Source organism: Pagrus major, chromosome 5 (genome assembly GCF_040436345.1).
Source record: "Pagrus major chromosome 5, Pma_NU_1.0".
Lineage (NCBI taxonomy): Eukaryota > Metazoa > Chordata > Actinopteri > Spariformes > Sparidae > Pagrus > Pagrus major.
Window position 1 is genome coordinate 18,263,633 of NC_133219.1, and position 26,657 is coordinate 18,290,289.

General features: G+C 39.5%; 1 protein-coding gene across 1 annotated transcript; it reads right to left on the reverse strand.

Annotated features, from left to right (window-relative positions):
- Nucleotides 1-333: 333 nt before the first annotated feature.
- slc39a14 (solute carrier family 39 member 14) lies at nucleotides 334-25,809 on the reverse strand. The gene is made up of 10 exons (XM_073466590.1): nucleotides 25,650-25,809; nucleotides 18,694-18,862; nucleotides 16,346-16,692; nucleotides 13,057-13,234; nucleotides 10,384-10,553; nucleotides 6,946-7,068; nucleotides 4,776-4,949; nucleotides 4,282-4,516; nucleotides 3,881-4,065; nucleotides 334-3,355 (listed from the first exon to the last, which is right to left on the reverse strand). The coding sequence occupies exons 3-10, from the start codon at nucleotides 16,661-16,663 to the stop codon at nucleotides 3,203-3,205; spliced, it is 1,536 nt and encodes a 511-aa protein (XP_073322691.1). The 5' UTR covers nucleotides 16,664-16,692; nucleotides 18,694-18,862; nucleotides 25,650-25,809; the 3' UTR covers nucleotides 334-3,202.
- Nucleotides 25,810-26,657: the final 848 nt, after the last annotated feature.

Genomic DNA, 26,657 nt, shown 5'->3' on the forward strand with positions numbered 1-26,657 from the left:
CTTACTGAACTGTGGATGGTCCAACAGTGTTATAGGAGTGCAATATTAGACAAGTGGACTGCTTTTGAAAAACCTACATTACCCATCATGCAACTTAGCCACTGAGTGATATCACTGGAGGCAATGTGTAAAATGGTGGGGTCATACTTATAGTACTACAAAGAACAAAAAACCCTGAATATTTAAGCTTGGCGTTAACCAAGCACTGTGGTAAAAGCACTTTATTTCAACGAATGCATATAATAAACATCTAATCTGCATTTAAGTGACGAGTAAGATGATTAACAAAGACAATATCATTCAAAAAAGGACCCAACACATGACTTTCTTGGAAAAAGATGTTTATAAAAAAAAAAAGGAGAAAAAAAAAAACTATGATACAGAGCGAAGGCGGATGAGGATTCTCATTAACCACATCTGGTACAATATTTTTCATAATGATGCAATAAAAGTCTGAAAGCACATCCATAAATTATTTAAATCTCCAGAAAGTCGATCATTGGTTGGTTTGTTGTGTGACTTTTTTTGAAGAGTTTTTACACAAATAAAGCTTCTTGTTGTTTGTGTGCTCCTGAAGTTATTGGTTTGTGTTTGACCTTAACACCATCACGTTTAGATTACCATAACTGACCATAAATACCAGACTATATGCTCTGGCATACAGTTCAAATGTGCAACGCAATAAGAGTTTATGTATTCCAGCAGGTGTCCCATTTATAACATAAAATATTAAAGCAAAGATAAACAAACAAACAGACAAACAAACAAAGAGACTGCTTTCATGGCTTGTGGTGTAAAGCTCAACGGAATATGTTATCTTGGGTGTAAACATGAAATAAACATTTATGGCTCAAACAACAATAAATAATCTTCATCTTACATTTCAAGCAGCAGTAATACTGTACCTTATGGTACCCGTTTTAATGGCTTGCCCTCTCCATCCAGGATTAACACATTATTTATAGCAGACCTACAGTATAAAATGTGACATACGATAATGGCTTCCTGTTTCTATCTCTAATAAATAATAAACTACAGCTCTATTCTACAGTAATATAGAATTACAAAAAAGTATGCTTCTGGTAATGGATCATTATTCTGCGTTGAATTTGAAATATTTTATGGAGAATAATCTGTGCACTGCTGCACTCTGAATACCACTGTAAGATCTCAGTAAATATGGATCAACAGAGACCCACTGAACTCGCACAGATTTGTAGAGTACACAGTAGCACATAGGATCGTGTTACAGTATGAACTGAATTGTCCTTAACAATACTACAGTTTGTTCAAGTGAAACCAGTCAAATTACAGTATGACAAACTGGTCCCCTGAACCCTCTGATAAATAATTAACATTACAGATCATAAACCATTTTTCGCTGGTTCCCCTCACATTTGAATTACTCTACATGGTCAAAAGTATGTGGAAACCCAACATTGCACTTATAGGTCAGTGTTAAACATCTTGTCATTTGAGAGGCTGGAACCAGTGACTTTTTGCTTACAAAAACATTACATAAACATTTAATCCATTACCAAAATAGCAGTTGTTAAATTTAATGTCGATCTGCTTATGGATTCATCAAATAATTGTCACAGCTCTTAAGATTATTCTTCATTGGAACCTGGGCCCCAGTTCAGCTGCAACTTGGGAAACTGGTTAATAACCTTTTTATTTTCTTCATTAAATCTTGCAGCAGACAATATTTTTTATGTAGCTGGTTAGAAGAGTCTTTCAGGAGAGCTTAAGAACAGCGGTAAGTGTTGATCAGTTATCCTCTTGGTCTTTCAAAGATGTCTCTATTTGAGAGGGAGCATCGCGAACGATGAAAATAAGAATGGAAACAAGCCTGTCCAAATACTTTTGACCATATGATGTAACTCAGACAAAGGTTTTTTTTTTATAACCTAAGTAGACACAGTATATTATTTAATTATGTGTGATTAATATGGATAAGGTCACAGACCGGTAGGCAAAGTGTGCATGTTTATATGATTCAGCTTACAGTATGCTGTTAAAACCGTTACTGTGCAGTAAAAGAATAATTCATTCTGGGAAAAATAGTCTATGGGATGTGTGAAGACCAGAGATTTGCACTTTGTTTTCAAGACATTAAAAAAAACAACTATTGAATGCAATATTAATGAAGGGCACAGATGGTAAACTATGTGGAGAAATGCAGCTGTGCATGTTGAGTGTTGATGCGTCTAATCTGGATAAAGCCACTATTATCAAATTCTGCACGTTACACAACTGACCCAGGATCAATGAGGAAATTCTAACTGCCTGTCAAGGATGCAGACTCGAGTCCTTGCTGAGGAAAAAAAACTGTTTCCTTTCCAAACACCACCATGTAGCCCTTCACCGTTCTCAATGGTCGGCCCGTATTTGGTCTGATCATTTTTCATGTTTTTTCCACGTATAAAAAAATAGAACATCGACACACAAACACCAAAGTCCAGCTGGAAGTCAGTTTGATGTCGACACTTGATTAAAGTTCCAGTTCAGGTCCGAGTTGTTTTTGGTATGGAATGAAAAAAGGGAAGAGAGGGAGTGGGGTATATTCTCAATGGTGTCGATAATACAGCTGCTGCTACCTGATTGTGCTTCTCCGACCTCCTGAGGGAGGGTTGCAGGCATAGAGGATTAGTGATATAAATACTCTGTATCCACTAAATCTCAACAGTTGAGGCTCAATAACATTCACTGAGGGAAGGACAAGAGGAGAAAAAAATAAGAGCAATGAGTCAAAATGGCTGATCAGTAGTCTGGGGAATAGAGAAATGTTTGAGCGACTGGGTGAGTATTGCACGTCAGTTCATGTTCAGCCAGGGAGTCACACTTCTTTAACTCGTCTCTGAAGACTGAACGCTGCTTCTGTTGATATTTCTAGACTTAGAGGGAGCAGCTGTAAGAAAAAGTTTAATAAAACTTAAAAAAGAAGGCTGCCACCCCTTCTGCCTGGGATCTACTGCATCTGGGAACTGCGCTACTCAAATATTTTTGACAGAGGACTGTGCGTACCTGCCGCACAACAGCAAAACTCCCAAAACTCCAGGGTCCTACAAACTGACGATGGGAGGACGATAAAGAGAAAAAAATAGTTCTCCTTTTGGGTCAGTTTACACCAGCTGACTGAGATCTCAGTTTCATTTCACACTGGTCATACAGCTGGGTGTCGGTCCAGAGGAGTCTGGTGCTAGCCCAGCTGTATCTGTCCAGAGTAGGTGGTGAGGAGGAGCATGATGGAGAAGCCCGTCAGCAGGCCAGCATTCTGGATGGCAAAGGTAAGGAGGAAGCTGCTGCCGCCTGCGTCCTCTTCCTCACGACTCACCTCATTCATCTCTGGAAACTGAGACACAAAAAACAGAGAGTAAGGTCTTTATTAACTGGTATTAGCTGCAATTATTATTATTATTTTTTTTATATATCTTATGTTTTGGATTGTACTCAATATTATTCCCAGCTTTTACACCTTTTCCATAGTCAAATGCAGCATAAAAGCATTTTTAAGGTGAATATTCAAGCTTTTGCAACAACTTAAATCTGTGGTATATACACTCACTCAAAATGATTACCATCTTTCATTCGCCATACTCCAATGAGGCATTGGGTTATAAAAACACCTGTTCTAGTAAATCAGTTCTTTTAATCTTGTGAATAAATGGATTTCCAATACATGTTAATAATAAATATAGTAACTTCTGATTAATCTATATCAATTTCAGGCTTTTTTAACAACTACAATTGTTTTAGATTAAATTGAAGATCTTCTTGTAATATCATCTTCAAAAGGAGTCTGTCCCTTACAAGGACACATCCACCCTTACAACACATGGATGTACGTTGACCTCCTCTCTTTGTGCCGAACACTGACCATGTCTGCCAAAGCGATGTAGAGGAACATTCCCCCTGCCAGGGCAAAGATCCAGTTGGGGGAGAAGCTGTTGCCCGCCAGGATGCCAAAGCCCATACCCAGGTAACAGCAGCAAGCTGACAGGAAATTAAAGAACAGTGCCTGCTGTATGCTCATGCCAGCGTTCAGCAGGATCACAAAGTCTCCTAGTAACAGAAAGAGAAGGAGAACGACAAAAAGAGACGATGTAGAGTCGAAGAAATCGAAGAAGACCAATTTCTCATACTAAAAACACACTATGAAAGTAACTTGAATGATTAAGAAGGTTGACTTCAGGTGAGACTTGCAGCCTGGTAGAGGTTCAAACAGGCAACATGACATTAGGGAAACATCTGGTGGCTCAAAATCCCATCCCAACTCACCCAGCTCGTGGGGGAACTCCTCACACAGGATGGCCACGGAGGTGCTGATGCCCTGGAAGACGGAGGCGGTGAAGGAGGCGCCGATGGCCAAGCCGTCGATGAAGTTGTGCAGGCCATCGCTCAACGTGATCATCCAGGCCAGCGTGCCGATGTCAGAGTAGGATGTCCCCTTCAGCCAATAGCAGCCCCCGCCACTGCTGCCGGACCGCCCCGCGCTGTCTGGGCTCTGGGAGTCCTGGGAGGAACAGAGTGAGGGACAAGTGGATTGAAGTGGAACTATAAGTAAGCTTCTTAACAAAAAAGTTATTTTTTAAAGTAAGTACTTTTAAATTTTTTAAATTCATAAATGCATCATTTTGTGGCCGTTGGAAACAACTGTCTGAAAAAAACATTAAAATAGTTGCACCAACTTACAGTTACACTTTTAAAATCTATGGATGAACCACTTTTTAACTTCTTCTGTATTCTCCTCCTTCCTCAGCCTCCACCCTCACCTGTGGTGTCTGTGCAGGACTGAGCATGAGTTCACCCTCCCCTGCGTCCACCTTGCCCAGAGCCAGACTGCTGGCTTCTCCGTTCTGCTGCAGCTTCTCCTTCTCCCCCTCCTCCACATCCCCGTCGGGTGTTGAGTAACGATCTACACCGGGGTAATGGCTGTGACCGTGGCTCTGAGAGAACAAAGAGAAAACAGATATCGTGATCAATAAAGAAGAGATTTTGACAAACAAAATAACCTTGAAGTTTGGTCAATTAATGGCTCAACTTGACATTTAAGAATATGAGTGTAAATGTAACCAATCAGAACCACAGAGCCCAGGCCAAGTGAAATATCTGGTTGAACTTTCGCTCCTTAGGGATTTTATCGCCCTGAACAGAGCCCCTCAGGCAGCATTTACTCCAAGACTTATTTCTTGCAACAAAAACTCAAGAGATTCTCTGTGACATTTCATTAAAGTTTGCAAGGACAGCTAAGGGTCTGTTGGAAACAACACTCCTGGAATCAGAACAAATTCAGTGTTTGCTCAAGGACACTACACTGACATTCTAGTGGACAAAATTACACCCCGCCCTCCAAAACAATTTAATAATGAGTTCACACCGACAGACTTTGGAGTTTTTAATGGGCTTTTTTGACTATTTCCTTGCAGTGAAAAGAAAAACCTGTCAGCAGCATCGCAGGTACCAATTTAGGTCAAAGTGCTTCTGTAATTGGATCAGCAGGTCGATGTGTTAGTTGTTAATTAGGTTGGCTGGACCATATGGCTCCAAGCGGAGCAACCACACGGTGGAGCAACTGTCCCACAATCATCCCCCTACATGTCCTGATGCTTTCTGAGAATTAAATCAGCAGCAGTAGGAAGCATACGAACTTCAGCAGCTCATCATTTGGTTTTAGAATTTGATTTTAATTTTGCAATTTGGAACAGGGCTGTATGTTTCCCAAACTGACCTATAGGTCTGTATTTCAGAGGTAAACTGTGAAAACAACTGCCACATACATGACTACTGTACTTCAGCAAATAATCAGGGAAGGAGCAGTTGCCAAGTGGCCGAGAGCCAAACCCAAGCCACATCTGCACCGTTCACAGTCAACACCAACATATGTCAACTAACCACATCACATAACAATCGTGAATGCAATACTCCGGGTATACGGAGGAGTCAGGACTTTTTAAAATCTCTTGTATTTTTTAGCAGGTTAACTGTGTAGCATTATCATGAATTGATAATGAGACAAAGGAGCATAATGAAGCTTAGTGATAATTTAGTATTATCATTTATTGATTGGGAAGAGTCATTTTGTTATTAACTGATCATTTAAAAAAATGTTTTATAAAACTCTGTTGTCCCAACAATTCCAAGCAAAATGCAATTAAAAGTTGAGATACTGAAGATTTTATTTTACATCTAGGGGGAGTTTTGTCTGATGTAATACACAACAGTGGAAAACTGTTTGTTGCAATAAACACCAATCTGTTTTAAACACCGACTTGTCTTGACTTTATGTGTGATTCTTGTGCATATTTACGATATTCATGACATATACTGATATCTGAAAGATATTCTCAGCAAAATCTTTTTCTGCTTCCTGCTTTGACAGTTTTTTCAAGAAACAATTAAAAACAGTCTTCTCACTTAACTTCTCCATGATCTGACAAACTAGTGAGTTTAGAATGCGATTTTATCATATTTCTTCATGATCACAGGAGAATGATGCAAAAGTCAAGAAACCAAACTACTTTCTCTTTTGCTTTGGACTCCTGGTTTTTTGCTCGTCATGCTAGGTTGTGTCTTTGTGTGCTGACCTCGGATAATTGTAACCCTCCATAAATAGCAGCTCAAAAACTGCTTTGTTGAGAATGCTTCATAGCTGTTGATTCAGTGCTACTCCTCTTCATTTCTTCTGTCTCAGTCCATCAGTATTTGTCAGATTTTCTTCATGACTTTCGAGTATGTCGCCTTCTCATTTTAAAGAGTTTTTGGGACTTGGGCACATAAATTTGGGTTTGATCACCAATTTTTTGGCTTCTTTGGTCTTAAGCTGCCTCCTGCTTTGACAACTTAGATTTAAAAAGTAATCATTTCTCAATTTCCCACCACCCTTATATAACAAAAAAAACAATATAAAAAGGGAATTCCAGGTCATTCTTGCTTTGTACTCACACTGTGTCTCTGTTTGAGAAGCACTCTGAGGACCTTTTCAGTGAAGAAGAAGAGGTAAAAGCCTCCGAACACCACCGCAGACTTGGACACGTACAAATCCACCATGGGGTCAAAACCAAAGGCCTACCATGAAGGGGAGAGAAGATGATGTTAGCTTGTGATAAATATTCATAGTAGCTGTTGTGACATCATTACTGCCTGACCTCACTCACTGTGCATATCTTTGAAATGAGGTGTTGTTTGAAACAAGTATCACATATAACGAGTATGATCTAGCAGGGCTCTTGTGTGGAACTCTGAGTGAGTCTATGCTGTGTAGTCAGCTGTCTGAAGACGAGAGTGAAATTTCGTTTCTGGCAAACGGTGAAATAACCTTTTTCCTTTTATAGTCGCCATCAGAGCCAGCTGCTTTTATCTCTGTGATCACCTTCACATTGCTACATGTCTTTGGATGGCTCTACTTTTGTCCACCGTTATATGAACATGTGAACAATTACATGACCTTGAGCTTTTAAGATATTGCAAAGATATTTCACAGCAGCCTCTGATCAGAGAGACAGGTTGAATTATGTAAGCAGTTGTCTCCCCTTTCAATAGACACAAACTTCTCATAAATCAAACCACTTCAGCTCTGAGGTAAACACATGTATTTTTTATTACTTTTCATTCAGTTTGGCACATCAGCTGTAAATTGGGCCATGATGGGTGTGTGCACTGTCTAGACGGGATTTAAAAACGTAATGGAAAATTGCTCATGGTTGTGGGTTATGCCACTCTGACTTTGACACTGGATTATAGCCATATTTACTTTGAAACAGGCAAGGGTATACAAAGACTTCAGAGACACTTACTGCCACATATCTCTTATGTGCATGTAAATGTAGTCAGTGTTTCTATTTTGACCCTTGTCTCTATTCTGTGGGTTTGGACTCAAGTATTCATCGTGGCTGATGAATGAAACATTGCTGTTTTAGCTATTGTTGGAGATGGACAGTCCTTCCAGAATTACAGTATGCTTTACTCCTATATAAGCGCTAGATTTAGGACATCCCTTTGGATTGTGGCATTGATCAACAGCTGGAATTCAATCAACTGATTATTTAGTCCAAGAAATCCTATGAGTGGTACTATTGGGCAATATGATGATGTTTATTTGTGTACTGACTGAGATCTTGCTTCAGCGTTTCTAAAACTATCCCTTTAATATCTGGTTGTTATCAATATTACATGCAATGCTGCGAATAGTATTGAGCATCTTTATGGAGTTTATCAGTGTTTAGATTGATGCATTATTACTATTATTACTTTGATTTGTCAGGTATTTTGTTTAGTTATTTTACATATTATCATTATCTTTCATAATCTTGAAAATTTACACTGAGCTAAAACTATTGCAGTGTATTATAACAGTGCAGGCAAAAATCCTCCCGTCAAGAGGTTATTCAGTTTTTTTGAAACTGTTTTAGAGAGGCGTTGATTCAACTTCATGATCATTCTTGGAACTACAGTTTGTGCTGCTGTTGAATTGTATTGCATTATATTGACTATATTATACTATAACCTTCATGAAGGTAAGAGTTATGGCAGGGCTGCTGTATCAGACTGCATCACTTTTAGATAGTATTTTATTTCATTTCACCAAAGATACTTTACTAATTTTAACAATAAATGTGAAATAATTTTAATTTCTCGTGCATTTGCTTTGTAAATACTTCTTTTAAAAATAATCTGATTTGACATGTAAAGAGTAGAGTGGTTAGTCTATAGGTTACGTACGTTTCATCAGTCCAAAATATAATCTTCTTCCAGAGAGAAGGATTACTGCAGTTCCCATTTCAAAATTTAAACATCTCTTTTTTAATTTTGTGCGTTGGTGAATCCAAGATGGTGGCCGGGCAAGACGACTGCCGAATAATATCATACTCAACAACAACTCATCCTATTTACTGTAATATTTACATTACATTAAGTGAAATAAGAGAACTACAGTGATGGAGGTATTGTGACAATTAAATCAAATATTCTATGGAATATTCTACGTAAAATTCATATTCGATGCTCTTTCCTGACTCTATATAGCAACCCTGCACTGAGGCTCTGAAGGAGCTGCAGCTAAGTGAGTCACAGCAGCATCAACACTACCTCTGGGATGAGCTGAAACAGGGCGTTGGAGTAGAGCGTGCCAATGGCCAGGGCTATGAAGTAGAGCAGCAGTCGCTTGTAAAAGGTTTTCTTCATGAAGGGCACCACGCTGGCCCCGACCAGCGAACACAGAGAGATCAGTGTCACACACAGGATCCCATAACCCCACACTGATCATTGGAGAGGAGGCAGAGGAAAGAAGGGGGAAGGTGAGAAGAAAAAGAGAGGGAGGTAGTTAGTTGAGGACGAATTTTATCAGATTAATCACCAGGGTAAGGGCATAAAATAATTAGAGAACACCAACCAGTTAAAACCCTGAAAGACAGAAGGAATTGAATGAAATCAACCTGAGGGAAAAAAAAGAGATTTCAAAGATACTTGCAAGTCTTCCCAGAGACAGCAGGATCATTTGTCCATTGAAAACAGATCAACAGAAGTAACACCACCGTTCATTTGCATTTTGAAGACAGTAGTTGTTTTGTCCTTTGAAGAAGTCCTCAAACCCCCATGCATTTCTTTTGATTGAGAAGAGGAGGTAATTAAGGTAAAATTACAGGAAACCTTGTGCACACACACACAGACACACACACAGACACACACACGTACTTTGTCCTCGTCCACTCAGGTGCATCTCTACCACTGTCCTAGCCTCAGGGTACATACAAGCTATCACTGCAGACACAAAAGGGGGCAAATGAACTTTAAATAGCCCGACAGCAGCAGAAGAAGCACTGCTAACAAGGGGTCACATTTCAATTTGAGGGACACTTAAAGGATGTCGTGCTCCCATTTCTCCAGTATTGTCTTACACAAACTGAATTTTATGATTCTCAAAGCCAAAAAACAGAGTGAGTGAAACACTGATATCAAGTCTGTTTTGCGGTTCTACATGCTGCAGTGTTGAAGAGAGAGCTGAACTATCTATCCAAGAAAAGCCTCATAGCTGGCCTAGATCTCAATGCAAGGGAAGGTGCAGACACAGATACAAACACACAGTGCAAACAAATATAAAAAGTCACCCCCAGATGACCGGTGATGCAGTGAGGGCAGAGTAAAAACAACAAGCTTTCCAGAGTGCTTATTAGAACCCAAGAAAACAAAGACAGGAAGGAAAGGAAACCAGAGTACTGACAAAGGAGCGCTTGGCCAAAGGTGCACTAGTTTTGCAAAACAGCCAGTGAACTTAAGAGCATTTGGCGTTTGTGTTTTTGAAAAGCAAAAAAGGTTTATTTCATGTGAAAAAAAACGTATAGATAAAAAGGTGTGGACAGAAGAATGTATGGATGGATGGCAAACCTCTGGCAGGAGCTGCAGGATGGCAGTGGAGTACAGCGTGCCAATGGCAAGAGCGACGAAAAAGACCAGCACGTACTTCATATAGCGAGTCTTCATGAGAGGCACGATGAAGACTCCAGTGAGGGAGAAGGCATTGATCACTGTCACACTCAGGAAAGAAAAGCCCCACACTGGCAGTTCGAGTGATGGGAGGATTGGATAGAAGAGGAAGGTGTAACATTAAAAACACACTGCATAATGTGTGGTAATGCAGCTGTAAATTCAGCTTAAGCTCTGCATCATCAATCAAACAATTTCTTTTTAAATACAATCATGATGTTATCAAATGTATGCAATGCAATTACTTTAAATCATGTTGGAAATCAAATATTGAGCTCACATTTTATCTGTCTGCTGTATCGAAATGCAAGTAAATAAAATTGCATTTCCCTGCATTTTAATGCAACAAATCTACTAGTAGTTGATATCATAATAATTTGATTTATACAGTGTAACTCAGTTCTGTTGATTAAAAAACATTGTGTGAAGACACACTTTGGGAGTGGACAAGTACCCCAACTCAGTGGTTCTGAAACTAGGTTTTGGGACCCTGGACCCTTAACTAGATAGAAAATAATTTTATTTTACTGTAAAATACTGGATCGTTTTACCTTGTCCAGCCTCCAACCATAATTCAAATGAAGCAATTTAGAAAGGAAATATAATTTCTTGGTTGAACTGGCGGTCCAGTCTGGCGGTCCAGTCAGGCTGGCAGCCTGGGACCATTTCGATCTACGTCTCCATTATTGACTAAACAAATGAAAGCACTGACATTTTGTCCAGAGTCGTTGACATTTACTAATCTGAGGAAAGGAAAGCAATCGTTGTCTTTGCAACAGCAACATCAACATCAATAATACAACTTGGAAACACTAGGGGGGAGGGAGGTGTCTGTAACCACTTTAAGTCAGCTTTTAGGCTAGGCATCAAGGGTACAAGTAGCAGACTTGAGAAAATACTACTATTAGCATGAATGATTTTAAAACTGGTAAGAAAAAAAAAAGGTTCTGGTTAGGAGAGGAATAAGTGTGACTTCAATATGCCTAGTGATGTGTTTTGATATTTATGATGTTTATTTGATTCAAATAGAGACATTCACTCTCTGAAAAAAGCTAAATGGCATCAAAATTAGACAATGAGAAAAAGATCAGCGTATATCAGTCAGTGAAATCAGCAGTAGAGATGAATTTCCATGGCATCTGCCTCCCTGCTGCTGGCAGATCTCCACAGCCTAGGCAAAGAAAAACAGCTCTCAAGCCAAAATAAGCTGCCTACAGGGGCAAGTGTGAGGCGAGCGGAGGCCATATGAGTGGATGATAAGGGAAAACAAATTTGTCAGTGGAGAGGGAGAGATAGAGCTAGAGGCCACTAAACCATTTCTCCTCTACTTGCCAAGGATAAGTTAAACTGGGTTAAAGGTATGAACTGGAATTTGTGAGCTGGCTCAGCAAGGCTACAGCACAATGTGATAATGAAAGCTGTCATTTCTCTTTTAGCTGAAAATAAGGAAGCACTATGAAAATTCCTGAAGCGTTGCTGCTATCGGGCGTGAGTTCTGTTGCAGACTTGAGGGCAGAACATCACACAAGTTGACCAAATTCTCCAAGTCTGTCATTAGCTAGCTTTTTATACCAGCCACACATTCCCATGCCAATTTAGCTTCATTCAGCAAGGACTCAAAATTTTTTTTAATCATCAGCCTACGCTGCACTCCGCATTTCTGAGTACTTCAGATTGCATGCAGAAGCCAAAATGACTTCCAGGGCTCTCAAGGACGTCCTCGTGGGTGTGTACAGTCTGTAGCCTGTATGGAGCTACAGTGGGTCAGCAGCCAAGGAAAAGAGAGGAGTTTGTAGCTTTGATGCTTTCCCTGTCTGACTGTCTTTACCTGGATGAGATCTGGTTATGCTGACTGTGGCAAGTGAGAAGTCTAACGGATCTGTGGGTTTTTAAGCCAAACTGAGAAATGCAATCTGAGCCTTGGCTAACTGCGCATGCTTATTTTGGCTTTCATCTCCTTTGAGGACATCACGATATCACTATCTCTAGGCAACAAAACACACATTGGGATCTCAGATCTGATGAAGAAACGTGGTTATTCGAGGTCTCACTGCATTGGGTTGTCATCGGTTATATTTTTACTGGAAACACAGTTGTAAAAAAAAGTAACAGAGCAGAAGAATGAGCTTGTAATGGAGTTAGTCATTGACAGAGATGATGATGTACACACTCAGTAAAATACGTATAGACAGATAAAGTAAAACAGCCAACTGCAAAGTTTGACCAACATGCACAAAACAATACATACGAAATAGGTAGAGGTAAATGATAAGGCTGGTGATGTTCTATATTTTTGTTATTGTAGTTCAACCTTCTATAACTAACTAAATAACCACTATTATTAGGTTGGAAGGAACCAAACACTGAACTACTACAGTGGCCAAATTCATTGTATTAAAACATCCGATGTAACCGTGTGGCTCAATAAAGTGTTTTACTAGTCATGACAGTTTTTGACTTTAAAATAGAGTGAAACCTGATGGTCATTAAAGGGGAATTTGAAGAATATTCAGTGTTACGACAAATGGACTGGTAGCTAACAGTTTATATTATTGATCCGTAACAAGTGCTCACCTTCAGCATCCGAGGGCCTGGGGGAAGGGTCACCGCTCTGCTCCTCCTTATTTTGCGCCTTGCAGGTGCCAGCGTCCAACTGCTGCAGCATGGTTGGGCACAGCTCCTGTAAGCCCTGCCCATCCAGCCGTGACTGCTCACTGATGCTGTAAATAGCCAGCGTGTCTGCAGGCAAGCACTGGAAATGAAAATATACCTGTCAGTCAGTTGGCCAATGAAGTTACAATTTCACGTTAAGCAACTAAATTGGCTAGGATGTATATTCAGTGACAGGTCAGGATGCTCTCCTTTTTAACCAAAAACATGGAGGGCTGCCACACAGTGGCTTTAAAAAAAGTGGATATAGGAAAGAGATGTAGACTTAATTGGATTTAGAGTGATTTTGTGCCAATGTGACAAATAGCTTGTTTAAGCTAGAACAAACCAGTGAAACATGCTCCACTGAATCCACAATAATGAATTTGTCGCAAAATGAACAGCTCTTTCAGACAAGGGGACCAGCCTCACATATTCATTTCAGAAGAAACTCTGTCATATATCACTGCATATGAGATTGCATTGCATTTTAAATACAGACACTAGACCAAGTTACCATTGATTGAAGTGATTTGTTACAGGAAAAAAAAAGTTAAGGACATTATTAGTTGTCATTTCAGCTTCTCAGATGTTTGCTGCTATTCTCTGTTTAATATCTTAAGTTGAATATCTTTTGGTTTTGGACTGTTTGTTGGACAAAAGAAAGACATGTGAACATGTCACCTTAGGATTTATTAAATTTTGGTAATTTTTGACAAATTTACGTTTTATTTTATCAATCTTTATTCCCTTACCATCCAGTATTTTACAGAAAAACAGAATTACTTTCTATCTAGTTCATAATCTCTCCAATCTTTATTAAGCTTTTTTTTAATCAAATCATTCAATAATACTGCAAAGATTTGTAACTTACTGCCCAAAACCTTCTACGAAAAATATACGGTCTAAAGGTGTCTAAATACAGTGATTAAGATCAAGGCCATTACCATTAGGGCTTTATCCTTTCTAATAAAATTACTGACCCTACAATTAGACGCGATTTGAAAGAGATATGAAATATATATGTATGAATAGGTTTGCCATGAGATTGCTTGGGATTAAAACCAAAATGATAATCATAGGGCATCAAAAAGTTAACAATGTAGAACAGGACAAATGCAGACAGTGGGATGCCTGGCAGCCGATAAAAGCCTAACAGGAGACATGCAGTAATGTCAACTTGTGAAATCTAACCGAGGTATCAAACTTCAAAAGTCACATTGAAAAGTCAAGAAACTGAATCTATGGTAAATATTTCATTTCTATACTGGGTGACAGACGTCACTTGGAATTTTAATCTGAGTGGATACTAAAATGAAGCTGAATCAAACACAAGTGGGCTTCTGGTCGTGACTCACAACATAATTAAAGTGCATGAATCACTTTCGAGTTCATCATAACAGCAGGAAATACATTCAGTATTCCATTCAATGATCGTCTAAACTCTTCTCAGCACAAACAACAAATCACTCTTCCCATTGTGGCAGCCGAGAACATTTGAATGCAACGTGTTCAGTGACGAAGAGGTGCCTCTGAAAGGTGTTTAACACCATGCAGGTGACATGTGACTAAACACGTTACTGAGAGGCATGCACTTCAATGACTGGAGAGAGCAGTGACAGTCATTTACCAAGGCTTCCAGCTTTACTTTTGTCCTCTGAGTCACACACGTGTACAAGACAGGCCCGTTTCTATTGCTATATCAAAATGCTGCGTTGCCTGTCTGACATCTGAAGTTCGTCTAACCAGAATCTCTTGTTGGTTTAATTTCTCACGTGGTTGTTGATAACTTTGTCACCATTAGTCAGGGTAAATCTATTCGAAAGCAGATCAGCAGGTGAGTCAATCATCCACAACACTAAGCATGGGAAATATGCTAAATATTTCAGCTATGTGGCACCGGTGGCTCCTGCTTCTCCCAGACAGGACTAAAGCTGGATTTACCCTTTGGAGTGTCTGAGGCTCTGCCAGAGGCATTGCTACCACCGATGTGAACCTCCTCAAAAGGGCTGAGGTGAGACTACAGGGAGACCACAACACCACTCCTACATGATTGTGTTGCTGGTAGAAAGGGAGCCACTTGGCACTCATGCTTGATTTCTTTGGTTGGTAATGGTTGGTTTACCCACTGTTAGTACGACGTGTGTTAGCACATACAGTTCACTTAACAGCTCACTGACAAGTTATTACACACACCCATGACGTGCAAATGGTGAACCTCCCTTGTTTGTTAACACCTGAAGGAGCCAGGTGTAACAGTAGCAACACCCATTTTTACTGTAAGTCCTCTTTGATCCACTTAAGTATAGGCCTGCAACTAAGGATTATCTTCATTATTGATAAATTTGCTGATTATTTTTACACTTAATGAATAAATCATGTCAAGTTTCTTAAAATGTTCATCCCAATTTCTAAAAGTGATGCGTTCTTTTGTCCAACAAACTGTTTAAAACCCAAAGGCTCTTCATTTACTATCATAAAAGACAAAGAAAAAAAGCAAATCCTTTCATTTAGAGAGGCTGGAACCAGCAAATGTTTGACATTTCTGCTTGAAAAATGACTGAAACGATAAATTCATTATCAAAATAGTTGGTGGCCAATTTTCTTTGAACTGACTAATCAATTTATCATCGCAGATTTGCTCAAGTTATTGCTGGTTTTCAAATGTAATGATGTGGTGCTTTTCTCTCTTATAATAGTGTATAAAATTTCTGGGTTTGGACTGCTGGTCAGGAAAAACTTGAAATTTCAGACAAGACGTCAACTTGATTGACAGGATATGAGGGATGGGGAATGGCATTCAATAAAAGGTTCCCAACTGGACTCAAACAAAGGATGTTGTGATATGAGGTAAATGACTTAAAGTAAAGTACATTATTTTCCACAGTGGTGACTGCAAAATACTTCCTTTATGGATTTACATTGAACATAAATAGTCATCAGATGTTACAAGCCAATCACCTACAGTATATCATCCTTTCAGAGTTTCCCAAATCCTCTACATCATTTATGTCACAATACAGTAGCTGTGCATCAAGTCTACAGTAACATATTATTTTGTATCCTTAATAACACTTGTAGCACAAACATAACCTAAGGTCATAGCAAAATGTGGTTGCTACATGTGCAATTGCCACCTGTCATACAAACCACAATTGAGAAACCTATCAACTCAAAGAGCTAACACAAGATAAGAAAATGTTTTTGTTCTCACCTTGGAGCTGTTGGATTTTGGAGGTGTAGTTGTAGTCGTCTCCGACCCTTTGCTGCTGTCGCCGTCACCTTCACCCTGACCCTTGCTAAGGAGTGCCAACAGGGCACGAAGCTGGGGGACCGTGATAGTGCTGTTGTCTCCATGGCGGGCCAGCAGGTCCTGGAGCACCTGGGCTGGGGACTGTGTCTCACTGTCCCCCTGTGCTATCACTCGGCCCAAGGGGCAGAGAAGCACAGCCAGGGCCAGAACAAACATCAGCTGGGACTGGAGGAGGGTGATGGTCATAGTGGCACGGCCATGAGGGTCGCCGATAAGCATGGCTTGTTCACTGGCTGGCGGACGTTAATCTGTGGGGGAAAACGAGAATAAAATAAATATTTGAACCAAACTTTTTAAACTATGACAAAAACACTGCTATTTAAACTATGTACTCTGCCATATAACTAACTGTTGACTCCAAAAGGCAGAGACATGTATCTGTTGTCACAAACAGTGCTCCAAATGTGTGACATTAAAAGGAAGACAGGTCAAGATCAAGTGCAAATAAATGCTTTATCTTAAAAGAAACAAATTTAAGCTATCTATGGACTACTTAAAAAGGAGAAAGGTGTCATTTTTATGTTTGTAATGTGATTAATCACAATACGTCTGTACAACATACCTAATTTTACCAGCCTGGCTGATAAATCACAACTTACTACTTTTAACAAAAGTATGTCAAAATGGAAAAGAAAGGGCGAAGATCTTAAAAGGGCCAGTGTGTACTATTTAGGGTGATCTATTGGCGGATATGGAATATAATATTCATAATTGTTTTCATTAGTGGAGAATCACCTGAAACTAATAACTGTTGTTTTACAATGAACCATTTATATCTACAGAGGGAGCAGGCCCTTCTCTATGGAGCCACGTTGCACTGCCATGTTTCTACAGTAGCCCAGAACTGACAAACCAAACACTGATTTTACAGAGGGCCGTTTGTTAATGTTTTAACAGCCACCATAGGAGAGGGTGAGGTGAGGGGTTTTTAGTTGGTTGCAATCTATAAACCACAATGCTAGATGCCACTAAATCCTGCATGCTGGACCTCAGGACTTAGGACTTAGAAAAGTTTGTATTTATGTATGAAACTACTCAGCAACGTGACAAATATAAAGATGTTCAAAATAGTTAATGTTGATTGTAAGATTTTGCGGAATTTACCAAGATAAAATCTGCTTGTGTATGTGATTTACAAAATCCAAAAATCAAGAATCTCAACTTAAATAGGATTTGTCCATTTCCTCTAAATAAGATTCATATGATTGCGCTGTTAAATGAATAAGTTAAATGAATGCGCCATGCGTGTGACACAATACACACTCCGGACAATGTTTTTACGCGATTCCACTCAACAGGCGGTGACAGGAAAAGAAGCAATGTACCAGAACAGACATCCATGTTTGCTCGCAGGCAAATGCAGGCAAATGTTCTACAAGGAAAGAAATGCACGTAACATGTTTATTAGGCCTTGAGGACACAACACAATGTGTTTGGGTGACAAGCACTAAGTGTACGCATAACTGTGGTACAAAATTAAAAATACAAGTACCTTGAAAAAGCCAAACATTTCAAAATTGAAATTAAAATGCAAAAAAAGAGGACTGATATTGAAACCTAGTGGGGACTGAACTTCTTTTGCATGCCGCAGCTTTAGGTATGTGAATACCTTATTGTTTAGGAGGCAAGAAACCAAACCCTAATGGCAAATGAAGCACTGAACACACAAGGAAACCAAAGGGCCTGCTGTTAGCACCAAGCACCAGGAGGGAGCAGGAAACCAGTAGGATAAACACAGCCTCCAATTATATACAATTACAGACAATATAGCACATGTCCACCACATACACCTCACACACACACATATCAATGACAGTGTCACCAGTGTAACAAACCAGCAAATGAATAAAGTAACACTCACAACCCAAACATGCACTGATTAATCAAAAACTACTCTTTAAGTCTCAGCATTAGTATCAGCTTATAGCATAATGTGCTGCCTGTTTTCAGCCAATGGTGCGATTTGATGATATTTTTCCTTGTGGAAGTATCCCTTTTAACTCAACCCATGATGTGTGTGGACAAAAAAGTATATAAGCATTTTGACTACATAATTTCAGAGTGTATCTACTTTTTCCATCCCTGATTCAAACTTTCTTACACACACGCACAAACAGGGCAAACTGTAATGTCCCGTCCCCCTGCTCCAACACACAGACCACTGATTCATTTCCATGCACCCTACAGGTCCACATGCACAGTTGGGCTGAATACACAGACCCATTCATTTTTTGCAAAGAAACCCTCACCTTTTCCCACAGAGCCTCTAATGATAGCTGGTGCGTGAAAGCGCCTGAGTCAGTCTGTCCGTCCTGAGGCTCCGAACGTGCTGAGTGATGCCCACAGGTTACAGAGATGGAGTCGGGGGAAGGCAGAAACGCCTGAAGAGAGCAGCGGGCTGCTCGGGAATGCAGCAGGCTGTGGAGGAGAGAGATAAAATGAAGGTTACGACTCACCGGTGAGGAAGAAAGAAACAGGAAAAGATGGAAAGGTAGAAAAGAGGCAGTGAAGAAGAAAAGAAACCAGCTTCAATTTTTTTTGCTATTCGCTCTACACATCAACTTGCCTTCTTCAAATTCCAAACAAACACTCTGTGCCACAAAGGCCAGCACCGAGCCAAACCCACATCATTCCTTTTTTGAAGCTGCAATGAGCATTCCTTGTTGATTGCTATTCTGCTATATGAATATGATTCAGTCCTTCAGCCCTGTTAGAATCGGCGAGGGAAATACATCCAATCCAGCCACTGTGGAGTAACTCAGCACACTGCCAGCCAATTGAGTTTCTTTCACTAACAGACGACCAGAAAACTTAAAACGCCACAGGCCAAGAGAGACAAAATAAAGAGACAATCTCCCCTCTCTTTATATATACACTGCTGAGATGCCCTTGAGCAAAAGCACTACACACTACAGTGTATATCTGTATCCCTGCTGGGCAGCTGTAGAAATGTGAGCCTCTATGAATGTAAAGCAGAACATTTGTCAAAAAGTGCAACCATGCTTGGTCGACTTCCCCCAGATAAAATACAACTTTTCCAAAAAGGTCAGTCTGTCTGCTTTCTCCTACTTCTAATTTGCGTTCCGTCACCAACTTTTTCACTTCATGTCTCTCTCCCTTGGTCGCTGAGCTGAAGAGGCAAAGAGAAGACTCTCCTCTTCTATAAGTCACCCCCTTCCTGATGAGCTGCACCCTCTCTCCCAAGTCTTCCTCCATGAATTTCTCTAATGAGGCCTCATTCTGAAGTGGTGGGGGAAAAGAGGAGGAAACAAGGTGCGGAAAATCAGACACTCTTTCATAAGTCTCTTTAGCTCCAATTTTTCATTTCTCTCACCAGCACTTCTCTCTTACACAATGCTTGTAAAAGCTGTAGGAGCTCTGAACCTTGCCCTCCTTATTGCTGGCTGCTATTGTAAGTGAAACTCTGGTTGAAACCAGGAGTGGGAAATAGTTCTGAAAGGATTAGCTGAGTGACAGAAAGTAGACTGCCAACAATTCTGATTTTCGCTGATTCTAATATTTCTGACTTTGTCTTATATGATTGAAAATTAAACATCTTTGGGCTTTTAACTGTTTGTTGGAACAAACCAGGAATCTGTCTGGGCGCAAGGAAAATGTGATGGACATAGCTCTCTATTTTTTGGACTTTTGATTCGCAGGATTTGACAGGTGAAATGAAACAATGTACAAAAAGGTACATAAAGTCTGACATAGTGCCTCTGTAGCACATTGACTGCAACTTCTCCATGTCCGCCTGTGCCATCATTCAAATGTTAAAAAGTCATAAATTGGCTGAACTGCCACAGTTCAAGATACAACTATGCAACAACTATCTGATACAACTATACTTACTAAATTCTTTTCAACTTATAAATCAAGTCTACACGACAAGGGTTTGTGAAGTTGGGACTCTGGAAAGTCAAATTGTCAGGGGAATATATTCAGAGCACTTTGCATGCTTTGATAAAAACTACTGATATTTGGCACTACATAAGGTATAACAAGAGGAAGCAATAAAGTGTATTTCCGTATTAATAAGGCCTGCTCTTCTCAGTTGCAGGAACTATGCAGGTAAGCAGCCTGAGGTAAACTGATACCTCTCTCCTCTTCCACATTTATTTTTTATCAAGAGAGAGGGAAAAGGCACGCTGTGTGAAGAAATGTTTAGGAGTGGCTAAGGGCAGCAGCACATGGGTGAAAGACAAAAACAGACATGCCCTAGATGAACATTAGCATTCTTAATGTGTTTACATTTGGGAACAACTATGTTGCAATCTTATTTCTGGCAACGCACACGGGTTAAGTGCAGAACACATGTGGTATTTAAGTGTCAACAAATAAGCACTACATCATTTTAATGACTTTTAAACAATGGATGTTAATAACTAAGACAATGGCGCATTAGGAGTGCAATCAATTTGCATTTGGAAACGACAGCTTTATAGGAAATGTGTTCTTCATTTTGGGAAAATAAAGCAATTACAATAGCAGTGGGAAGAAGCAATAAACAATACGCCATCTGATTATAATCTCCCTAGATTCAGTTTATGACTCCACCCTAAGAGTTGTTACTGGTGACAGTTATTCTACTCATCATTGCATCATGTATGAGAGGGTTGGATGGGCATCTCTAGCAGTAAGACATGCACTAGTTTCTATTTATACAAAACTTCCTTATTAAACTGGTCTCATAGTCATTATATGACCTGTTCAAGTGATTGGCTAATGCTAGAAGACCCGTGTGCAAACACAACATTTGGGAAAGCTGCTTTTAGTTTTTGTGCTGCACACACTGAACATTTTTAAACATACGTACATTAAAACTTAACACAATTGTACCGGTAGGTCAATTTAAAACCATGATTTTAAAATACTCCTAAATGCAACTGTTTTTTAACTTTGATCTGTTTGTTTCATGTTCGTGCATCTACTCTGATTTCAGAGTACTCTTGACATCACTGAATTAGATTTTAAACCAGATTTAAATTCAAGGTTGAATGAATGAATTGATAAATGTTATTACATGATTCATTACATGAATGCGCCACAATAAGTCTACCACTGATATGTCAGTGGTAGACGAATATGTCAGTTAGGTGTGCAAATAAAATACTAAGTAATGGACATCTCCCATATGTTAATCCACTAAGCTAACTTTGTGGGCCAAGAAAGGGTTATACAGTGACACACAGGTATTTAAATATACACTGTATATCCCAGTTATTCCCATCAATAATGCCAAGACATCCTCGTGGCTGAATTTTCATATATTTCACTATTATCAATGAACTCAAGTGTTTATTGATATTGTATAATTGGTGTTTATGCCAATATGAATTATAATTTGATTGAAGTTTCCAATTGTAAAATATTAGTACTCAGTACGTGTCTTTTCAAAAGGACAAAAAAAGTTAAGTGAAAGTTTCATTCTTATGCGTTCGCTCAAAATGAAACTTAAAACTCTCAAATAATGATACCATCCTCAAAACTCCTCTTTCAGCTGTGTTCTATCTGAAATATAGCATGATAACCAATGACGCAGAATAGCTGTCACCTTGTTTGCCTATGATAATAACTTAAATATACACATGCGCTCCTGCCCTTACACTTGTGCTCTTTTTGCTCCGGAGAGCATACAGGTCCAAACAGCTAGGTTACAATAAACACTGTAGGAGCAGAAGGTTTCTTTGCTGGCAGGCCTTCGCCTTGGTCTGAGTGTGGCTACAGTCCAATCTAAACAACACAAAAGCTGCTTTAAAATGTCAGCATGTCGGGTCGGACCAATGTCACTGCACACTCACAGAATCACCACATCTGTTCTTGTGGTACGTGTGCATTTAGAGTCCAAGGCCTATTTGGAGCTGTGGAGATAAAGGGTGGTGTGGGAACAGACAGGAAGTCTGCAGCAGAGACTTTAGTCCTTCAACGGGACTCTGAATGCCTCTGCCTTGATGTTAAATACGAGTTTTACGAGACATCCAGCAGCAGAGGAGAAAGGAGGAAAGAGCAGGATGGCAAAATGTTTAGTCACAGTCTGCTGGACTCAAATCCCAAAGGCATGCAGCTGATTCTAGTCTGCTCATCCTTTAAAATCTTTCTCTCTTCTAAGAAAGTCACCAGTTTGTCCTGCCTGGTATTTCACTTCCCTCTCATGGAGTTTTCTTGTCAGATTAGAAACCAAAAACAAATTGGCACAAACAAGCGGCTAACAGTCAAGCTACATGCAAACATGTAATAAATAAAGAAAACGGATAAAGTGCTAAATACAAACAAATATCTCGATATGAGACTATATATCCTCTTAGATGTTGGATATCGTAATGTAATGAGTGCTGTCATTTCGTGAATGTACAAATATTCATCTCTACAACATTGTGATCTTTCATTTTGTCACCCAGTCTTAGCATTTATAAAGTGCTTTTGAGAAGATTTCTAAATATCAAGATATATATTGTGTATTGCGATACAGCAATTTATAGGTAAAATATTGCAATAGTACTTTTAAATAATTTTCATTACCTTTGCAACTTGACAATCTAAGAACTGGGAGTGAGTAAATGAGCACATATGGTGATCAGACTTCATCAGCCAACCACATTAAACAGTCGTATCAGCTCCTAGGGCCATGTGTAAACACAGCTTGGTGAGAAGTTTCCCTTGTCATCATCAATTTCACCAGCTGACTAAGAAGTAATGAAATCTCCGGCTGGTCTAACAAGAGGAGACGCAGCCAATTCAAACACCTTATCTACCAACTGCACTCGGAAAGAGCGACGTCTGAACGCAGAATGGCACATGAGCGTTCCCTTACTGTTTTGCCAGGATTCATATAACCGAGCAAACTATTCGAATGGAAAAGTGTTGCTTTAATCAGTGTTGGTTATCAGCAAACCATACTTCTTCAAGAGGAACAACAAACTCAACCAAGGTTGATTAATATCATGACTGATAAAAGTGCTGATGGAAACTTTATGTTTGCATTTGTCCCACCCAAATTTTCGCAACAATGCAAGGGCATACTTCCTACTTTCAACTATGGTTACATATTTTCACAATTACTTGTGTACTCCACTCTCCTGAAATTAAATAGTCAATCTTCCGTATAATTAAGTGGCAACTACAACTGGATGCAGAGGTACACACAGCTGTATTGTCACATCACATACTGTAGTAATATTGTTTTGATCCAAGATTTTTAAGTGGACTGTGTGTACATCTCCAACAGTTTTGCTTGTATTCAAAAGCAGTTATTGTACTGCAGTCCATCGATTCTAGAAACTGCTGTATGTTCTGGCTACTTAATAATCCCTTTTTGCTGCAAGAAAAGAAAAGGACTGGTGCAAGGCAGATACTGTACAGTAACACTAACAAATAAACAAGAAGTCCTTCGGGGACACGAATTGCATCAAATAGCATACCACATAGTAATTTAATTTATGTAAATACTCAGCACAGTAAAATATTATTGACATTTTGATTTATTCACAAATCAGTGAAATCAATCATAAGCTAAGAAACAATTCACCTTGGCGTTGCTCTCAGTTTAAAAAAACCTCAACTCTGCTAATCCTAAAGCATAAAACACACAGTACCTTTTGTGAATGAATGGCGACACAAAGACAGCCACTGCCCCTCGCCAGTTCCTTCTTAATTCAAAGCAGGTTGTTCCTCAAAGCAGACTCTGGTTTGTTCTGTGTCATCCTCGGTCACTTTATATACTGTTGGAGCGAAGGGCAGGTTAAGGTGTACATCAGCTCATCAACCTTTGCCCATGCCCGTAATTACTGTTTCGCTCCATCTTCAGGCTGATATCATCAACCAAGACTGTCATTAGATGAGAGAGTGAAGGCTGTGGGCAGGATGTTGGTCCACTGAACACATTGTATGTGTGCTCCACTCATCCAACAAAGGACCATTCACCTTAAAATTAAAGGGTTTGGAGATGACCTGGTCAGGCTCAAACCGTCACATTAACCCAGAGGCAAGCTTAGAGGTCAGAGATTGCGAGGTAGAAAGCCACAGAGCACATACAGCAAGTCCTGCACCTGTGGACAACTTTTAGGGGTCATCGTCAATATTTTTCTATTTTTAAGAGAAATTTCAAGAATACATGCCGGTCGTACAGGCTACATTTATTTAACAGCTGCAGTTCCAGTTACATAGCACAATACTATCTTTGAGGGAAAACATAAGATATTCAGCTTTTTGCGATTATGCTGACAAAATAATCTAATTTAAAAATGTGCTAATGCAGCATCCTCTCAAACAAAGTCCTGTCTACAACAGTATCTGGTTGATAACATGTCACAATTAATAGCTTATAAACACTGAATAAACTGAATCTGCAAAGTAACTAGTAACTAACTGTATCAAATAAATGCAGTGGAGACAAAGTATAAAGTAGCAGAAAAAGGAAATACTCAAGTAAAGTACTTGAGTATATTGTACTTAAGAACAATACTTGGGTATATTGTACTTAAGAACAACAATACTTATTAAGATTTTCATTTTTACTGCAAATGAATATCAGTCCCACATATCATTTCTTTCCCAGTGTCCTTTTCATTGGCCCTGAAAAAGCCATATCGGTCGACCCATAAATAACATGCTGACATGCCTATATTATTTAGTATTTAGAAGAGTTACTGCATTAAAAAAACAACCTTTTAAAGATTAACTCAGAACTGATTTAACACCCTTAACGTCTTGAAATGTGAGCACTTTTGCATGTGCAGCACCTACTTTTCATTAAGTTGTCTATTTCCATTAGAGCATTGATGAGTTTACACACCACTGAATGAATTTCAATGGTTCTTCCATGACCACTAAACACAGAAGGATGCTGAAAGAAACCAAAAGTAAAAAAGTCATCTAGTCATTCTATGCTACGACTGGACGATCGCACCATTTCCTATATCTACGTTTACATTCAAGCTCTTTACACCCATCTCCTTGATTCTGAGATGAATGAACAAGTCAACGACTCACAGCATTTAGTCCAACTTGATCTAGCTAAATTAGGTTAGCTTCTCTAGCAGCCCCTTGATTCAACTACTCTGCCGTACTTGTAAGCTCACCCGGTACGTGAAATCCTTAACGCGTAAATTAAAGTCTTCAGGGTTAATTGTGAGCCGGTTTCAGTGGCTAGCTAATGTATAGTCGGGTGTATTAGCCAGCTTCTTATTAGCCTTGACAGTTAGCTTACCCGGTGATGCTGTTGGGGGCTTTGACGTCAACTCCTCTCAACAGCGTCCCTTCGGATCCTCTGACATACAGGAGGTATCACGGTCGGGCAAAGAAAATGTCAGATGTGGGCGGCGGGTTGTCTGCGGCGAGTCCAGTCATTCACAGAAGGTGAGGGGGGGTATTTTCCTACGTTGTCCACCCATTCAAACAAATCGTACAGCAGCGGCAGCAGCGCGTGGCGGTGGAGGATCTGGTGGGGTAGCTGTCAGCGGTGACGTCGACGTCGACGTTTTTCAAGATGGCCGTGTCTCCCTCGTGCGGTCAGAAGCGGGTACTGCAGGACTACACACACACTGATGTGATGAGGCTGTGGGGTGGATATATACTTTAATCATTTAATCATTTTGTTAGTAGTCTAATTAGCCCATTCATTAGTTATGTCTGTTGCTAAGCAAAAAAATACTTTTTTCTTAAAAAGGTTTTAACCCAGGCTTTTAAAGCAGAGGGATATATAGACGAAAATGTAGCTGACAGCCTACGTCTATGATTAAAAAGGTGCTTTGTTTTTTGTTTTTCTGTACTTTTTTTCTTTTTCGATTGTGAAAACCAAGAAAGTGCATTGTTTTAACACATTTAAATTACAAGCTTTAAAGGGCAGATACAGGGAATGTAAAAGTCCGGGCCCTCAGCACTTCACTTTTTTCAGATCTGGCCCTTCTGCAAAAGAAGTTGAATAGGCCTGCTGTATACTAAATATGCTGTGAATTGAAAGAGGAGTTTAAGTTTAAGTTTAAGTATCTACTTTGTGAGAATAGGCAGTACGCCCAGACTATATGAAATCTCACAGTTTCTAATAACAGAATTCCTAAAATATCAGGAAGAACGTCTGGAAAGGAATAAAAGATTTTGTACTTTATGTGGCGATAATTGCCTGGGGGATGAATCATGTTTTGTCTGAGTGTGAAAAACACTCACTACTCAGAAGTGGTAAGTACTTATAAGTGCTTAAGAGCAATAAAAAAAAAAA

Coding starts and splice junctions, on each gene's coding strand:
- slc39a14 (XM_073466590.1), bottom strand. CDS start 16,663: ATGCTTATCGGCGACCCTCATGGCCGTGCCACTATGACCATCACCCTC. Junction 7,069..10,383: donor TCCTGCAGCTCCTGCCAGAG/GTTTGCCATCCA, acceptor CCTTCATGGTAG/GCCTTTGGTTTTGACCCCAT. Junction 4,950..6,945: donor TTCTCAAACAGAGACACAGT/GTGAGTACAAAG, acceptor TTGTTCTCTCAG/AGCCACGGTCACAGCCATTA.